The sequence below is a fragment of the Poecile atricapillus genome, chromosome Z, assembly GCF_030490865.1.
Source record: "Poecile atricapillus isolate bPoeAtr1 chromosome Z, bPoeAtr1.hap1, whole genome shotgun sequence".
NCBI lineage: Eukaryota > Metazoa > Chordata > Aves > Passeriformes > Paridae > Poecile > Poecile atricapillus.
In genome coordinates this window covers 22,955,219-22,972,974 of record NC_081289.1, presented here as the reverse complement: position 1 = coordinate 22,972,974, position 17,756 = coordinate 22,955,219, and the positions used below count along the sequence as shown (strand labels likewise).

Genomic DNA, 17,756 nt, shown 5'->3' with positions numbered 1-17,756 from the left:
TAGCGTTCATGGGGTTGGGTCCGGGCTCCACCCATCCTGGGCACTAAGGCCCCTACCCTAAAGAGGAGTTACATTTCAGACTCCTGCCATTTGGTTTCCTGCCTAAAGCGCACAGTCAGTGGAGACTTGGTTTAATACGTGGCAATCCATGTTTAATCCATGCAAGGCCCCTGTCGGACACGGGGGGAAGCTTGGAGCAGCTTCTCACAGAAGCCACCCCTGCAGTCCGCTACACCTCCAACTCCACCGTGCAAACCCAATACATCGTGGTTCAAGGAGTCAGATTTAAGCAGGCAACTGTTTTGAATATTATTTGTACAGCTGGGTTAAAGTCACTAGTCTACACTGGAGCTGCTCCTGAGAAGTAACAGAAAAAATGGTGACAACAGAATATTAGTGGAGTCATTTATCTTTGGCATTTAACAATCTGCTGCATTTAATAACGTTTGTATAAATGACTTTTCACCACTGATGGTATCACAAACAAAATTTAATGCATACAAACCCTGAAATACTCGTTTTTTAACAAAGCTACTACAGAATGGCATCTTGTTTCACAAGGACAACTGTAGAGTAGAGGCAAGTTCTTTGCAGCCACAGTAGCATAAACAGCATGCAACACATGACATTAAACAGATGCAATGTCCATGTTTGAAACATTAAATTAAAACACATTAAACCATCACTTGAAACACAGGCCATGCTATAAAATGCCCTTTACAAGTCACCTTAATTACCAAACCCCCCAATAAATGCTATCTTTTGAGTACTTACTGGTAAAAACTAGTATGACAGTTTCCCCAGTTCATTAAAGAGCTATAATTTGATACTTGTTTGTAAAATAGAATGCATATAAAATACTAAAATAAAAAGTTCATAATCACATTAGCAATCACCTTCACATGTTCATAAAATCCTCTTTTGGCTGAAGCTCAAAATCATGTAGGTATATCTAAAGTTGTAGCAAATCACTAAGATTCATTCCCCCTAGCTGCTTCTGAAAAGCATTCTCTTAATGATTTTGAATTACCTACCAAAATTTTGTATTCACGTGAGCAAGCCTGGCTTACCTAGTGGCACAGTTATAGTCTAAGAGTTCCATTCTCTCAGGTTTTCCAGAAAACAGTTCCCTTTAAAATATGTGTTCATCTATTTTTTGTGCAATGTTTTTACAAGGGATAGAACAGAAGTGCACTAGAGAAATTACTCTAAAAAGGCATTTTGAATAAAGTAACATGTACATGAACCAAAGTAACACATACATGTACCTTAACATGTACATGTGACCAAAGTCCTTGGACACTGAAGAGCAACTGAAGTAATTTCCTTTGCTATAAAGAGTATACATTCCTGTAGAAATGGACTACAAAACCACAGTGCTAATAAATGCCCAGGTTTTATCAGACCTTTATAATAGACACAATAATGTGCATAAACAATTAGTGTGAGACATTACACTTTTACAGGTTTTGTCTCTTCATAAAAAATAGATTATAATATAAAATATTAAAAACAAGCTCTAACTTGTACCACACTGAGGTCTTCCATATATGGCATCTTAAAAGGAGTATTATATGGTAATATATTAAAATATAATTTTCAAGTAAATTATTCAATTTCATAGACAACAACATGTCCATAATATGTATTCCAGCACTACCTAATCCCAGTAATCTGAAATATGCAAAATACAGCCTGTGTAAATTTAAACAAGTTCACTTCCACATTTCTCAATTTCAGTCTATTTCATTTTCAGTATGCAGGACTCCCAATGCCTTAAATGGGAACTAAGTATTGCGGCCCAGTCCAAAGAAATTTGAGGAAAATGGGAGCATTTCTCACACACTCCGTGAAGAAGTGAATCTAATAATATTTTTTAAAATTACTAATTACTTGGGTTCTTGCTTTCAGGCCTAAGAATATCTTGTGAAAAATATTACATTCTGTTCTTCTGTTCTGTACATTCTTACATTCTGTTGGATAAGGGCATGAAAGGGGTAGTTCTTCTGTGGTACACTGTAAGGTCAGTCTTAAGTGGTTTTGGGAATAAAGGTTTGGAGGACCTAATTTAAAAATACTTAATACCCATTCATTAAGATCAAAGATCAGTACATACATGTATTAAAGATCTGTATGACCTCCACTGAATAAACAAAATGCTTATAAAGACTATATACAGAAATTTACTCCACCCCCCATCATGTTTCTTAGGTGTTTATCATAAATCTTAATTAAGAGTTGAGAAGTTCTGAATGATTCCTGCTTGTAAGCAGTGAATGCCACTTCTGTAACTGATATCCTTCAAACAGCTTATAACACTGGCATTCCTTAATGTAACAGAGGCAAAGTTCTGGGTCCAGCAATTGCAGGAGTACCTGAACTTGGCCTAGTATGAACCTGGGTTTGGTTACTAAATCAGTTATGCTGTAACTTTCTTCTTCAAAGTATTGTCAGAAACATAATTGTCATCTGAGATGTTACTCTACAAAAATACAATGTAAGCATAGTACATTTTATTTACAGTTGTTTTGTCATTTCCTAATATGCATTGCATGTAAATATATTTCAGCTGAAACATTGTTTTGATGGTGGCAAAACAGTAAGTACATTGCCAGCTCTTTCCCACTGTGAGTCATAATAAATGCTTGCTATGGAAATTAATTCACTGGCTATTACAAGTGACAATCCATTAAACAAGTATTTTTCTATTAAAATATATATATATATATGACCTTGACATTAATTTCTTTACAGTGAATTTCAGAAACTATCTGTATACATTTTACAAGACTTTTTCCCATCAACAGTCACTAGAGTAGGCTGTTCTTAGAGATGTGACTTCTCCACTGTCTTGGAAGATTAAAAAAAGGGTCCACATTTTAACTGCTAGATGTTTCTGCTTCTGTTTTCTCCATTGCTGCCTCAGGAAAAAGCAGTTTTCTAAGTATGTTTGCATAGAATGGTCCATACACTTTTTTATTGAAGTTTACAATGCTTGCATACTGAGATCCCAGAAACTCCATCTCTGTCTGAATCACAGAAAGGCCTCCTGGCATAGTAGGCATACACTTCTGAAAACTCGGAAGAGCAAGCAAGCTTCTCATGAAGAGCTGGATTCGTTTGTCTGAAATGGAATATAAAGTATGCTCAGAACAAGTGTAAACCCAAGATGATGATGCCATAGTCACTTTGTAAGCACCCTGCACATCAGCACGGCTAAAAATCCAACAGTGTAAGCAACACGTCTTTCCCAGGATCGTGCTGGGGTGGGGAACAATACTGCAAGCTTCTTAGATTTAGCTACTGCAAGGTGGACACAGCATAAACCTACTGCAACAAGTTACATTAATTAACATGAAGTAGACACAAAGGAAAAAGAACAAACCCACTAGGTTTTAACCCAGAATGGACAGAAAGAAGACTAAATAACACTTATTTTTTTCTCAATTCTTCTCCAAAATACTAGGCTGCCTAGGCTTGTCCCTACATGCACTTTTACAATTCTTTCTAGCTGTGACTAACCACGCTCTGCAGCATACCAAGAACACCATCTCTAAGTAAACAACATTTCTGCAGTCTTAGTTGAGCCAGTATTTTACTGCAGCAAGAAAATGCTTTTAGAAGGTAATTAGACAGCTGATTAAGCTTGCTGGTAGTAAGTTTATAAACAGACACATACAACATGACTATTAGGTAGTATCTTACTAACCAATCAAGGAACAGACAGGATTATTCTTCTCAACAATATGAGCGATTTGACCCATTAAATTACTCTGCATTTCTTCACTAAGAGTGGGAAGACCTCTTTCACTTAGAGACTTATTCACTGTGCTGCAAATCTGGACACCAATAGCATTCAGAGCCTCCTTCAGGTCAAAACTTCTGGAAGAAACAGAAAAGCATTAAATTCTGCAGTTTCTATAGCATACGTTGTAAAGTGCCCTCATTTGTCTCCTCTCCCTTTTATTTTCAACCTGGTCTCTGCAATGAGAATTTTGAAAAGCTTTCATCTTTTGCTGCAGATTTATGTAAATCTAGATATACAGGAAAATCTCTACGTGCAAGATAAAATAAGGACCTATATGTGATTCAAATGGAAAAAGTAATTTCAAGTGTTCAGCAGTGACACCACTTCACTTTATCATTGTGCCTAGGTGTTTTTCTGGATCATGTGCATAGCATTTAATGAGGAAAAACAGAGTGGAAAACTCTTTAAAAAGACAGGGACATACATCAGACTTGCTTGTAGTACAAGCAGACAAAGAAATAGGCGGCTAAGTAACTTGAACTACCTACAACAAGTTTGCAACAACTCCCAAGAGGATTTAATGAATGCATTGCCACAGTCTCTCCAGTATTAGGAGTATATGAATGAACTTTACTACTAGGTTCCAAAATCTGTACATTAACATCAAAACCAGGATTTCATTAAAATCTACCTTTGAAAACACGTGTCTAACATATAGTGGCCTTGTATCATAAAGGGAATATATAAATTACTAAAATTTGGTATCTTCCTATTAATAACAAGCACCAGCTATGACAGCAGATTTTTTTCCAACTGTTTCCTGTAAAAAAAATAGAAGTTAAAAAAAGGAGCAAAGAAAAGGCCTTACGTCTTGTTCATGCCTTCAAGAAGAGGAAAGGAGATCCTTTTCAGCTGGTCAGCAAAATCAGGCACATCTACAATTGCTGCACCCACCATGTTATTTGTTATGAGAGAAACACAAGCTATGACTTTTAATTGATTGAGCTTTTCTCTCAACTCCTGAAGACGAACTTCATCTGTTATTAGAGTCTAGAATTGAAACAACAATACTAATTTAGGAATAAGGAGGGAGAGAGACAGGAGAAGGACAGATCCAGGATATAGTCATGAAGCACTACTATTTTTAATCACAAATACATAAACCCAGAGAATACAGCAACTGAAATACCCTAAATATGTAGTATAGCATGAAGTGGCATTATGTACAAGTACCAGAAGTAAACCTGTGGTGGGAAGAAAAGTAATGAGGCAACTGAGGACATAGCACCTTATTCCTCATCACTGCTGACAAATCTGCAACCAATTCAGCCCATGACATGGAATGCTCAGAGGATCCAGAGGACATTGTAATAACCAAGTTACAGACATAATAGTCTTCTGTATTTGGGTGTCTTTTGAAAAATTGCCAAGATTTGTAACTGATGGATAATAATGAATAACTGTGCTTGACAACCACCAATTCAACCACCAGATCAGGTTCTACAAGTGATACATAACCCATTCCAGGCAAAAAGCCAGCTGATCATACCAAGAACATAAGTAATCCCTACAGCAAGATGTAGCTGGAGTTAATTTTAGGTTACAAAGAGTTCATCCTGAGCAGCACAGGGGCATTAACATCCAACTGTACTTGGTAGCAATTTCAAATTTAATAATATGGCAAGCAAGATCCACCAGAGGACATCTGTATGTAGTTCTTACTCAACACTGGTCACAGCAAAGTAAGAAAGTGGTTTCACGTCTGTCCACTGACTGAGAACACCAAGAGCATCCCCATGTATTTAGCAAATTCTCTGCCAGGCCACCCTACATGTAGCTAAGGCCCTTCCTTGAAATGCAAATTTTAGCCCTTACTGATGGCAAATTTCACACTGGCTTTATGGGAAGTTGCAGAGGTCAGTAATCAGGAACTTGAAGGAAAAACTGAACATTGAGTCTTGAAGTAATAGTTTACATGCACTGAGAAAGGGTAAATACCTACTTTAGAGGCCTCAAGTTTTTACTGATTCTGTTTTACAGAGCAATCCCACCAATTCCTGGTGCTGTTAGGAAAACAGGGTGCTACAGTCAGTTCTTTTATAGATAGAAAAAGCCAAGTACTGTCAATACAAGGGCCAGCCTTGTACCTGACCACTGTAAAGATTGCTCTTGGGGTGGAGCTGGTGAGCTATGATTGGAAAGAGGGAGAACAACCTTTACCTTGTTCTTTTCTGGTTGAAGACTTGCCCATCTTGAATTTCAAAAACTGGACTAGAATATAATCTCCAAATTTCAAATTCACTGTGCAGAAATTTAAGGAGTGCAAGACAATATTCACTTACTGTTATCAGTAGCAGGATTATTATATCACACCAATGATTTCATATAGCTGGTAATCTGAAGACATCAAAATATATTTCTTACCTCTGGAATTGTTTTGCAATAATCCCACTGTAACAATTTCAAGTAGCCATTGTTTAGCACCAGTGTAGGACTAATAATTGGTTTTGAACTACAATCAGCACCAGGGGATGATGAAGACTCATCAGAAATAGATGACAATTCATCTTCTATTGATTCCTTTATCCATTCTGTTGTGAGATTCAGGGCACCTAAGCATTGCAAATAGCACAGATTTACTGCATGCTTTCATCAAAATAAAGCACTACCTTGAGAAAAACATGAGCTGTATATATAAGAGAATTCAACTTCTGAAGACTTAAACATAGTGGACAGCTCAGTCTTCATACACGATAATTCTCTCACTCACTTTCTTCCACTGGTCACCTTTTTACCTGGTTTGTACAAACCCAGCCACAATTTGTTAAGACTTCAGTCAAGATTTTTAGATAATGGAAGTCTCTATTTGGGAACTCAAAATTTGGAGTTCCCAAAGGATTGTTTTCCCTTTTTCGCAGAGGCCACTTATCAGATAGGGCATAAGAGTGAAAAGTAGAGGTGAAGGAAGATTAAAACATTTGATTTGTTGTGGTAGAGATTTTCTCAGGCTGCATGTATGAACACCGCAGGTCCTACCAGTGGCTCAGGGCTCCCATTTTAGAAGCCCCTGCTCCAGATGTTAGCAAGCTTACCTACTCTTCTTGGAGGATCTATTTCTGAGCACCGTTTAACCAAATTGCACAAAACATGCAATAGTGGATCAAGTTGACTTTGCATCATCTAAGAAATTTTGTTCAGAGCCTGCCTTTTGTTTATTAAAAAATTGATCTTACCCCTTCCACCTTTCAGGGACACAAACTGGTTTTGCATGTTTACTTCACACTAACAGAACTGCTGCACACAAAAGAGAAAAGTCTCATCTTATGTAGGGCTTCTGCATCCAGACAGCAAGAGTCACCGCTTGTTTTTCAGACACCAACTGATTTGGCAAATGTAAGTTTGTCAGTAACTCCCCCAGGTTGCAGACAGACAAACTTGACAGCAAGTTAAGCAATCATCCAGTGATAGCTTCCTTATGAAAAATTTTTCCCATTACTCAGATACAGACAAGAAATTGAAGTTTTCTTCTAAGTTAACTGCAACTTATAGAGTTTTCACAGCATATATTTAAACAGTCTTCTTTTCAAAGAAAAGTTTAACTTAAATATAGCATGATACATACTCGGTGTTTCTTCAAGAATTTCCTGGAATTTTGTTCTTTCGTAGTCCACCAAGTTATGCCAGAGGTATGGTCTAAGGCTTTTAATTCTGTAATTTGCCATATCCATTTTCATCAGGTCCAAAACACGGAATATTTGTCTGAAAAGAGGAATTTAAAATTTCACACTTTAATTTAGTCTATTGATTTTCACCAGCACATGCTAAGCACATGTACATTATCACTTTAATTTCAATTCTGGGAGAAGTGAACTCCTTCATTGGCATTTCAGAGTGGAATTCTTCAACTCTGTCATCTGGAATTCTTGAAGTAGTAGTATATTTAAGGCTTGGTCTAAGTTAAGGAGAACAGGACTAATGTAGCATCACTAAATGCTACAGCCTTGTAAGTTTTTCAAAAACTACATTAATTGGTGTGTTTTAGCCTAAATTAACAGATTTTAACATTTTGGTCACTGATTGCTTTAAGAGAAACAAACCTTCTGACCCAGTTGCTTTGATCCCTATATATACAGTGGAACAACTACCATTTATTCTTAATATTTCAGTGTACCTAAGGAGCACTGTTTTCTGCCCTGTTATGCAAATTTTTACTAAAGTTCAATTAATAAGATCTTAACTAAAGAGCTTTTAAATCCAAAGTTTGGCCTTCCAGAAGAAGCATGCAATTAACACTTCAAGGAGAAACAGTACAAGTGTGCTGCTTACATTTTCTAAGAATGAACAAAAAAAGAGTTTCTGAAACAGAGATTATTGCAAGAGTTGTTGGCTTAGATATTCAGAGCTGCCTGGTTTCATCTAGGTATCCTACCCATTTCATTACAAAGATAGACAATCTGGTCAATGTGTCAGAGCTCTTCCCCTTTAACGCTTCAGGAAGTTTTCCTATAGTTTGAGAACAGGTGTTATGCAAACTGACACAATTTTAGACTTCCTTTACCCAACCACCCTGCCTTCCACTGTTTACTACCCTTTCAGAGAGGAGCTTTTTTCCTCCAAAAACCACACTCAAATACCAACCTCAGTAACTCTACAATATTGTCAGTGGCTTTTAACTGTTTTATGTCGTTGTCTCTTATTGGAGCACATAACTTTCCCATAGTGTTGATGATATAGTTAGCTAGCCCAGGAATATCAACAGCATTGTGTTCTGCCTGCTGTCTTATGAGATCCGTATCTAGGACTTCACAAATTTGATTGTGAATCCTGTTTGCTCCAGGAGTCAGGAAGGAAAGTAGAATCTAAATTAGAGGGGGAAAAATAGGAAAAACTTATTAATAAAAACCAAAGCACTTAGTAAACACATTTCAGTGAAATTTTAATATTCATAACAGGTGCATATAGCTGACAGATTATAAGCAGACGTTTTAAGACTGAACATTATCAAAGGTAGTGGAGAAAAAAGGACTTTGAAAAAAAACAGTACAGTTCTGCAAAAATTCTCAAAGGTAAAAAAACAAAAAGCAAGTCAACAACTAGACTTGTTCAAAAGCTGGGAGGCTACCCTGTAAAACAAACATTTACTAACTTAAAATTCTGAAAGACTTAGTATTGTGCCAGGATTGAAGGTTTGTATGCTCACCTGTGCAATAATCAAACAGTGAGGTCTAAGTGGGCATGTGCAGTCATGTTTATGCTCTTGTTCATGCCCTAAGCTCATTGTGTGATTCTGGAAACAGGCTAGTAGAGATGTGAAGCTTTGGGAAAAGAGATGACTTTCATCCAGTAACTGTGCAGTGAAAGTTGAGTGAACATGCCCCTGTTTGTTTGTGGCCATATTCCTGGTTGATATAAATATACTACAAATAGACATCTATTTTCAGTTCTGAATAATCATGACTTCATACTATAAAAGGAAGAACTAGAAGATGTTGGTTCAACTAAGTTAAGGAGACCCTTCAGTGAACTAAGGGACTCTTAGAGCAAAGATGACAAAACAATACAAAGAAGGAAGAACATTACCTCCTTAATTTCCTCAAAGAGCTTGATAGCATGTTCATATTCTGGAGGATCTTCATTCAGTTCTGATTCCAAATGATCCCAAAATGCCTTGTGTACAATTTGTTTCACTGTGCCTGCAAAGCTGTGGAATAAGTCAATTAGTTATGGAAAAAACTCTCAACTAGCTTTCATCCTTGTAACTGTTTTAGATGAAACTGATCATTTGTTGGGAAACACACCTCCCCAGATATTATGCCCTGCAACCACATTGTTCTTGGGTGGTGATCATCAGCTCGCAACACATGGTCTGGACTGCTCCATTCATTTCTCCTCTCTTTCCAACACCAGCACTGCTTTTTGCAAAATTCAGGCTCTTACCTGTTTTGTGGGTAGTCTTCATGTTTTATGCAAAAATTTGCATTTACAGCAATTTCATGAGCTAGAGTCCAGTTTGACAGATTTCTTGTAGCTGCCATCAGTTCATCAAATGTGATAACCTTAGGAGGGCTTGCTGCTGGAACAAACAAGATCAATTCAAGCCAAATATCTATAGCTGGTAAGTGCAATGGAATATACTAAAACCTAGAAATTTTACTGCTTGCTAATTGGACTCCTGTACTCTGGAAGAAGCAACCCAAGATCACCAAGTCTTTATATCTTCCTAAAACACTAACTCAGGAAACTCCCAGCTTATCAGGGGTGTGTGTGTTTGTGGGGAAATACCACATAAGCCTCAAAACATTTTGAGGAGATGTTCATATTTCCACATCTGAACTAAGATATCTTCTTTCCTTTAAAACGGGATCTGGCATTCCACAGATTTCCTACTAACTGTTCTGTCAAAGCCACCCAACCAAAAGCATGGGCAGTGAGAGATACCAGATGTCCACAATAATTATGAGCACATGATGGCTGTATTGCCTGTTGAAAAGGTTCTGAAGTTATTGACTTGCAAACATCCCCACTTAAGATCAGCAGATCTTTCATCTGCTGTGGAATGTAAATTATACTCATTTTTTCAGGAGTTAGCAGCAATGACAAAGCAAACTCTACATTGGAAAACAAGAGCAAATTCCCCAAATTTTTAAATCCTCAAATTCTGTAATTTAATTTAGTATTTGGAAGACTGGTAACAAAGAAAGATAAAGACCCAGGTGCCAACCGCAGCTCTACTAACAAGCTTGTTATAATGTAAGACTATTTACGTAGATGTAAGAAGCACGGTCTGCAAATGCTTACAGACACACATGAACCACATCTTAACCAAGGCTTTCCTTATCATTACTCAAATTATCTTCCTTGTGCAAATGTGTGTTTTCTGTTTGATTCTAATATTTATGAAAGAAAAATGTGAATTCAAGATTAATTACATGTAACTTGATATGGTATTAGAGATCTGTAAGTTACAGAATTAATTTTTAAGTGCAGGGATCAAACAGAAGAAACCCACCCTTTGCACAAGGCATATCTGATTGAGTGGGAGACTGCTACCAATGTCAAGGTTAGGAAGACCATGGTGACACACTTTTCTTACACTTTCTGAAGGGAAGGAGTGCCCATGGATACAGCTGCTGGTGGTGTTCCACACACAGGAGATGCACTGCTTCACAGCAGAGAGAAAGCCATGCCTCTCTCATAATACTCTTAAACAGATTCAGAATCCCAGGTTCTACCCACGACAGCAAAGAGAAACAAGGTAAGTTAGCCTTATTGGTCCATGCACAATGCAGGTAAGGCTGAAATAGGCTTACACGCTGGGGAGCTGGGTTTGCTTGAAGAATCACTGTTAAAGCTCTGCCTGGAATATTCCGAGTCGCTGGAAGAGGCTGTGCTTTCCGAGAGGCGTGAAGAATCTGAGTCACTGTTCTGGTCATCATTGAGAGGCATTCTGATTCCCTTTACCTTATCTACACAGTAAACAAGAACTGGGAAGACAAACACAATTCCCATTCACATTCACAGACACAAACCAGCAGTTACTTTTGTTTGCTTCTCAAACATGATACTGATCATTATATTGTGAATGAAGATCAAGCAGCTGCCTTTCCTAAACAGGAAAAGTAAAGGAAATTATCTGGCTTGACATGCAGAATTATGTAGTTATCAATGAGGTTTGTACCTTCAGCTGTTTCATACTTTAACAATTATGCTGGAGACATTCCCAAACTGGTTATATTTTAAAAAATGAAAGACTACCCACAGGAACCCCTGAAGCTGCTTGTTACAAGACTTTTGGTAGTTTTCAATGTACATAAAAGCATCTTGTGATGTTACCATCCCCCATCTGACTTCATCATGAAGTGGCGTTTAGCAATGAGTTTCCTTCCACTAACAAGCTGTACTCAGTGTAACGACTGTGATGCAAACACAGAAGCTGCAGGGGGAGAAGAGGCAAGTAATTCAGAATGTAACATTTCTAACAAGGGGTAGCTGAAAGTATGGCCTGCTGCTTTAGCTGGGTCTGTGCTCAAATCAGATCAACAATGGTCCAGACCCAAAAAACACTGCTCCTAGGAGTAAAGGTGGATAGGTTTTCTAGTTTAAGTGAAATGGCAACTCTGAGCCTCTAACATTCTATTTAGCACGGACAACCTCCTCTGAGAAGCGTTGTGCTTCATAGTCTTTCTGCCTATGTAAAGAAACTGCCTCCCAGGCAGATAATCTGCAGTTGCAGAAAATGTGGACAGCTGCACAGTGTGATACAGATGATTAACAACTGCATGACAGGAAGTGAAAAATATGTTAATAATATTAAAATGAGGAGCTGGAAGTCAGCTGTAATTACTACCAAAGGAATTTGGCCCAGATACCAAAAGTAGCTGTCCATCTCTGATTATGGCCATGAAGCATTCTGTAGTGGACTTTATGAAGAGGCATAACCAGCAATGGTTTCCATCAGCAAATTTAACCAATATATAACTTCATTTATTATTAAACCACATCAACTTCAGTAGGCGGGGATACCACACTTTGCAACTGCTGAACTTGGAAAAAAAGACACTTTTGGCAATAAAAGGATGATCTTTGTCTGTACTTATTTAATCAACATATTGTGGGGTCCTGGGATAGACAGAAGGTAGTGAAAATTAATATTTCTTAATGCTGGCACCTAGTTACAGCTTGGGTACCAACTCATCCTGAATAGGCCTTTATAATTTGATGAGCTACTACACCAATGAGCACTCCTCTGTTAATTAAGATGATTAACATTTCTTAAGTGTATGTTTACTCTTCTTCCTCTCCCAAGAGGAAAGAGGATGCACTTGAGCACCTTATTTATGTCATACTTTGCACTGGGATTTTTTGTGAAAAGAACACATTAGCAAGAACACAGCTATCCATTTAGCACTGTACTGGAGGAGCCAGTAAGAGACACTTGACTAGAACATAGAGGTCATGCATTCAGAACTTGCAGCATTACCTGTGATCCTAAGCATCATAACTCTTACTAGAATAGCAATTCTGTGCTTTCTAACAAGCAAATATTTAAAACAATATTGGCTAAGCAAGACAGAGTTGCAAGAGAACCTAAAAACCCCAAAACACAGAGATATTTTGGCTTGGAAATTGTATTTTAGTTTCAAGTTAAGAAATGGATCACTAGTTAATGCTAGAGAAGAAACAAATTATTTCTTCAGTTAAAATCTGTGTTACTAACTCAAAGTTAGTGCTGACCAGAAACCAGTTGTGACAAACTAGTTATAGAACATACTTGAGGTTCTTCATGTTGAACTGCTCACGTAAATACAGTAACACTGTCCAGAGCCTGCAGAGTTTTTACAACCTTCCAACTAATTTTTTGATCAATTAAGAACACTATTTCCAGGCTTTAATCTTATATAACACCCCTTTATTTCCATACAAATAACTAAACTCCAAAAGATTAACGTTGAAGCACGTGGTTCATCAAAATATTTGATTAACGTCATCTGCAGTGTAGGGGCCCAAAGTCTTGCAAATCACTTGCCGAGTATGAGCACTTCAGGGCAGTTCAGGTGTTAAGAACATGGAAGAAGGTAAATGACCATTAAAACCCCAAATACTCTCACACAATTTACACATCATCATTTCATGAATTTCCTCTTGCCTCTAGGTATGACAATGTTAATAAATATTCAGCTTTGCAAGGTGCTTCTGAGAGAAGCACTAAATCAGCTATGAAGAAGAGTCAGCACTGCCATTTTCCACCCCATCTTGATTTCCAGGAAGATCAAGTAGAAAAGGTAGAATTAGGAGTCTATATACATTAAGTCCTTAAGCACTAGTCCTAGCAAAGGATCTTTTGGCAACAAATAGTTGCATTTCAAAGAGGCCCATGGCATTTTGATGAATCAAGATCTGCTCCTACAATATATGCACACATGCAGACAGCAGAGCTGTCAGTAGAGTGCTTCAGAAGACTTAATTTAAGTAAGAAGTTTCAACACTGCAGTGGAAGGTGATACACAAAAAAACCACTGTAATCTTTTGCCACACTAAATACATCTCCTAGTAGAATGCTTCAAACACAGCAGGAAGCAAGAATGGGTGTACTCTGCAGATTCAGAACATTATTGCTAAATTCTAAGTTTAAAAGATAAACACATCAAACTGAACATACATGAATACACAAGCAGAACCTCAGGGCCATCTAAAACACTTAGGCAAAAATACAATCATTGAGCATATGAAAGGTAAGTTCAAACCAAAAATGGCATTTCTAATTAGTTACAACAATAGACAACTGACTCACTTAGTCTTTGGTTTATAGCATACACTGGAAGAGCTGATTTTCCTTACGTTTTGTATATAGCACAGAAGTTCTCATTAATAACTAATGGCCAAGTTAATTTGGAACTTTAAGTTTCAATTAGTATAAGGGTCACATAAAAATATTTCAAAAAGCCCTTCAGCCTTTCAAGTTCTCTTTGTAACTCACCATCTTGGATAAACAACACCATCTTGTTCTATTTTTTTGTTCATTAATTATTACATATTAGGCTGTTGTTTTAATATACATATTAATATCCCACCTATTGTATTAAAGGGTCAGCCTGAGCTTACAACCTGCTTTACTCTGCTGCATTAAAGACTACCTACCTTTACATTTATATTAGGTTAGACACCTTCACAGTGGGCTTCATCACACCATTTGCTTTCTTTCAATCAGTACCATACTGTAAGGTTTTTTAAGGATAAACTCTTCGGGAGACCAAGCTAAAAGTACCTACATGTACCAACCCCAAGTTCCACATGTACCGAGATTCCAGCTAATTTAACAATAAATTAATAAATTCTTTTTAGTAAAAAGAAAAGGAATACAAAATGCTTAGAGGCATCTTGCTCCTAATTGGTTACTGCATCACCCAACTCGATTCTTCATTTAGAACTTATCTAGACTGCAGTATCAGGTTAGTTTTAGAAGACACAAGCACACTTTTTATTCAGGAAGATTTGCTTTAGAAGTTATTTTACGAAACACGTGGGGGGAGGAGGGAGGAAGATGGTTTCACCATTCGTTTGGTTTCTTCCTCAGATACCATCTTCAAGGAAAGGTTTTCCACAGCCCTGCTTTGTTCAGCCGAAGTGCACATGGACACAGAAACTTATAAGTGCTCTGTCCAGTTCTACCACTATGAAGGTCTTAACTCTGTTTATTCTGCTGGGCTCACATTCTTACTATCTTCAAGCTGGCACCGACTGAATCTCATTTGGTCTCGAGTTTCCCTTTCACTGACTCCACCTCTGTCAGCACCCAAGACATGAGAACAGAAAAGAACCTTTGTTAAGAGTTACTTGCATTTCCTCCCGCCTCATTTTTCACAGCTTACAGCCGTCACTTCTCCCCTTTAGCTTTCTACTTCCACAGCTCTTTCCCTTTGAAGAGACACTTCGTGAAGGCTTAAAAAACTGTATCGGCGAGAGTGAGATGTGGCCGAGTGTCCCGAGCGTTGCCCGCGGGAGTCACCTCCGCCCGGACAGGTCGGTGACGGGACGAGGGACCGCGGCTCCCGAGGGGAGCCCGGGGACGTCCTGCCCGCTCCCCTCCCCCGCAGGGGGAGCGACCGCGAGGGGAGCCGGCGGCTCCTCCTCTTCCTCCATCTGTTTCGCTGCCTGTCTCCACCCCCGGCCCCATGTTTTTAACAGTTAGCAAAGGCAGGAGTTTGGCACTCGCCGACCAAAACAAACAGCGTTTCCAAGGACAGGCCCGGGGGGAGGGAGTCCGGGGGAGAAGCAAGGAGGGAACGCTCCCCCTCAGCCCCAGAGAAGGCGAGTCCGGGCACCCGCCCCTAAGGGCCCCAGCCCCCGTGCCCCGGAGAGGTCGCGGGGTGCCCCCGTCCTGCTGACCGGGGCTGCAGGGGGGGACCAGGGGCTGCGGCCGTCGGGGCGGATCGTCCCGGCGGACACGAAGGGATGGCGAAAGCCCAGGAGACACGGGGCAAGGGGAAAACTACAGACTCAGCGCAGGAACTGCGAAACCCACCTGCTGCAGCGAGTGCCCCACCGGGGCAGCAGAGCGACGGGCCAGCCCACCACCTCCCTGCCACCCACACCGCACAGGAGGGTGGCAGCCCCCGAGCCAGCGCTGACCCGGACTCACCCCGCGGCTCATTGCCTAGTGTGCCCGGACACCCCGCCGCGTGTCAGCTCCGCCGGCCGGCCAGAGCAGCCCTGCCCTACCCCGCTGTCGCCAACCGGTCACTCACCGCTGCCCCGGGCGTCCTGCGCGGCGCTCGCCGGGGCGCACACAGCCCCCCCTCAGATTTAAAGACCCAGCCCGGACTATTAGTGTCTTCCTCGGGCACGTCCATCCCTGGCCGTGGAAGGGGGGAGGTGCGTCATCCTTTCCTGCCTGCCAGCGGCGAGTTATCCGAGGCGCTTGGGCCAGCCTCCGCTTATGTCCGTAGAAACTGCCTGTATCTCTTCATTCTGCCTGCGACCGGGCACTAAGCGTGGAAAAATATGAGGCGACACGGGAGGATACTTCGGCGGACTCCCCCGCGCTGGCAATGGGCCGTGCCGGCGTGCGGGGGGTAGGCCGGAGGCCGGGCCGGGTGGTGTTTACGGAAGGGCCCGTCCGTCCGGGCCGGCACCGCCCCCGCCCCGCCCCCGGGCTGCCTCAGGGACGGGAGCACCGACCCCGCCGAGCCCGGGTGTTGGGGGGAAAGGGGCTGTGTTCCACAGGGGACGGGATAGCTCCTCAGGCCGTGTGTGCCCTCATTTGTGCACTGCGCTGCAAAGGGAGCTTTAACTGTTCCTGCTCTGGTTTCCTTACTCTGTCGATTGGGGGGGTAATGAGGCCCCCCACCGCCACCCCGCCACCGCAGCTTCAGGGCAGCCACTCGGGACCTTGCTGAGTTTAATCACCCGTCTCGCTCATGGCTCTGGTGTCCGGAGGCCTGCTGAGCGCCCACTGAGGAACGCAGCATGGGGCCGTACAGCACTATCATTACAAATGCTTTGCTTATTGCTGTATTGACCTCATGCACTGGCAGCTTCACGCACCCGCTGGGCCAGCAGTACCTGTCAGGGTCATCACCACTTCTGTCACAGGAGCTACGTGCCACCGGTGCCTCACCCACCAGGAAGCACGGAGGGCAAAACACCGGCAGTCATCTCTGAGGCAAGAGCTCGCTAACGCCGGCCTTGCCGATCATGAAGACAGAGCTCCCCTTCTGCTGATAGCCTTTAGCACACGTGGTGAGCTACACAGAATAGGTGTTGTAGTCGGGTAGACCAAAGCCCTCTGTAGGTCCCAGTAACCTCTGCTATAAAATCAGGGTCTCGAAGCGGGGAACCGAGTTTGGCTACGCGAGTGCCAAGTGCTCGGCTGGAGAGGGAGCGCTTGCTTGCAGCGATGCAGAGCACCTGTCAGCCCGGCCTTCAGAGATATTAAATGGGATTAAGTCCAACAGTCTAATCCGATAGCTTCTACAAAGAAGACGATGTTTTAAATAACTGTATTTGCACTACTTTGCCCCACTTTGTGCATGTCACATGGCAATGACAAGTCTAAAAGAGGCTCCAAAGGATTTTGGAGAAGACTGTGATGGTACGCAGATGGACTGCTTTGTACAGAACTGTTGCAACTTCCAAGGACATCATTTATTTATTGTTTTTTACATCCATTTTTGGTTAGACACAATCTGAAATATGGGAAAAACACAAGTCTTTGCTGTGATGACTGCTGACACTTTTTATTAACACACTAAAACTGCACAAAGATTGCAAAAACACCAGGGCCAGTGATTCAGGGTCCATTTTATGTCTCTGTGGACTGGTAGCTGTGGAAACCTGTGCTGCTCAGTGGCCTGGCTTGCACAGGGCCAGCCTCACCAAGTGAAGTAGCTTCTAAATACTGGTATGAAAGATAACTTCAGGGGGAAAAGTATCTCAGGGATGCCACCTAAATCATGGAGTAAGGGATGGTATTCCAGAAAGGGATGGCTTTAAAACAATTTTTTTTCCC

At 40.9% G+C, this 17,756-nt stretch overlaps 1 protein-coding gene across 8 annotated transcripts; it reads right to left on the bottom strand.

Annotated features, from left to right (window-relative positions):
* Positions 1 to 421: 421 nt before the first annotated feature.
* LOC131593078 (T-complex protein 11-like protein 2) lies at positions 422 to 16,248 on the bottom strand. 8 transcript variants are annotated; one of them, XM_058865278.1, is made up of 10 exons: positions 15,994 to 16,248; positions 11,059 to 11,232; positions 9,686 to 9,821; positions 9,329 to 9,449; positions 8,387 to 8,607; positions 7,371 to 7,507; positions 6,173 to 6,360; positions 4,617 to 4,798; positions 3,710 to 3,879; positions 422 to 3,124 (listed from the first exon to the last, which is right to left on the bottom strand). In XM_058865278.1, exons 2-10 carry the CDS (start codon positions 11,192 to 11,194, stop codon positions 2,880 to 2,882), a joined length of 1,536 nt encoding a protein of 511 aa, XP_058721261.1. In that variant the 5' UTR covers positions 11,195 to 11,232; positions 15,994 to 16,248; the 3' UTR covers positions 422 to 2,879. The 8 variants fall into 8 exon arrangements, with proteins under 8 accessions (XP_058721261.1, XP_058721258.1, XP_058721262.1 ...); XM_058865275.1 differs by having other exon boundaries at positions 3,710 to 3,882; positions 15,994 to 16,246; XM_058865279.1 differs by having other exon boundaries at positions 9,686 to 9,818; positions 15,994 to 16,246.
* Positions 16,249 to 17,756: the final 1,508 nt, after the last annotated feature.

Bases quoted from the DNA above. Each gene is read 5' to 3' on its own strand.
- LOC131593078 (XM_058865275.1), bottom strand. From the start codon at position 11,194: ATGCCTCTCAATGATGACCAGAACAGTGACTCAGATTCTTCACGCCTC. The intron at 6,361-7,370 runs GTATGTATCATG...TGCAATGCTTAG, and splicing joins AATTCTTGAAGAAACACCGA to GTGCCCTGAATCTCACAACA. The intron at 4,799-6,172 runs GTAAGAAATATA...TTTCAATTCTAG, and splicing joins ATTGCAAAACAATTCCAGAG to ACTCTAATAACAGATGAAGT.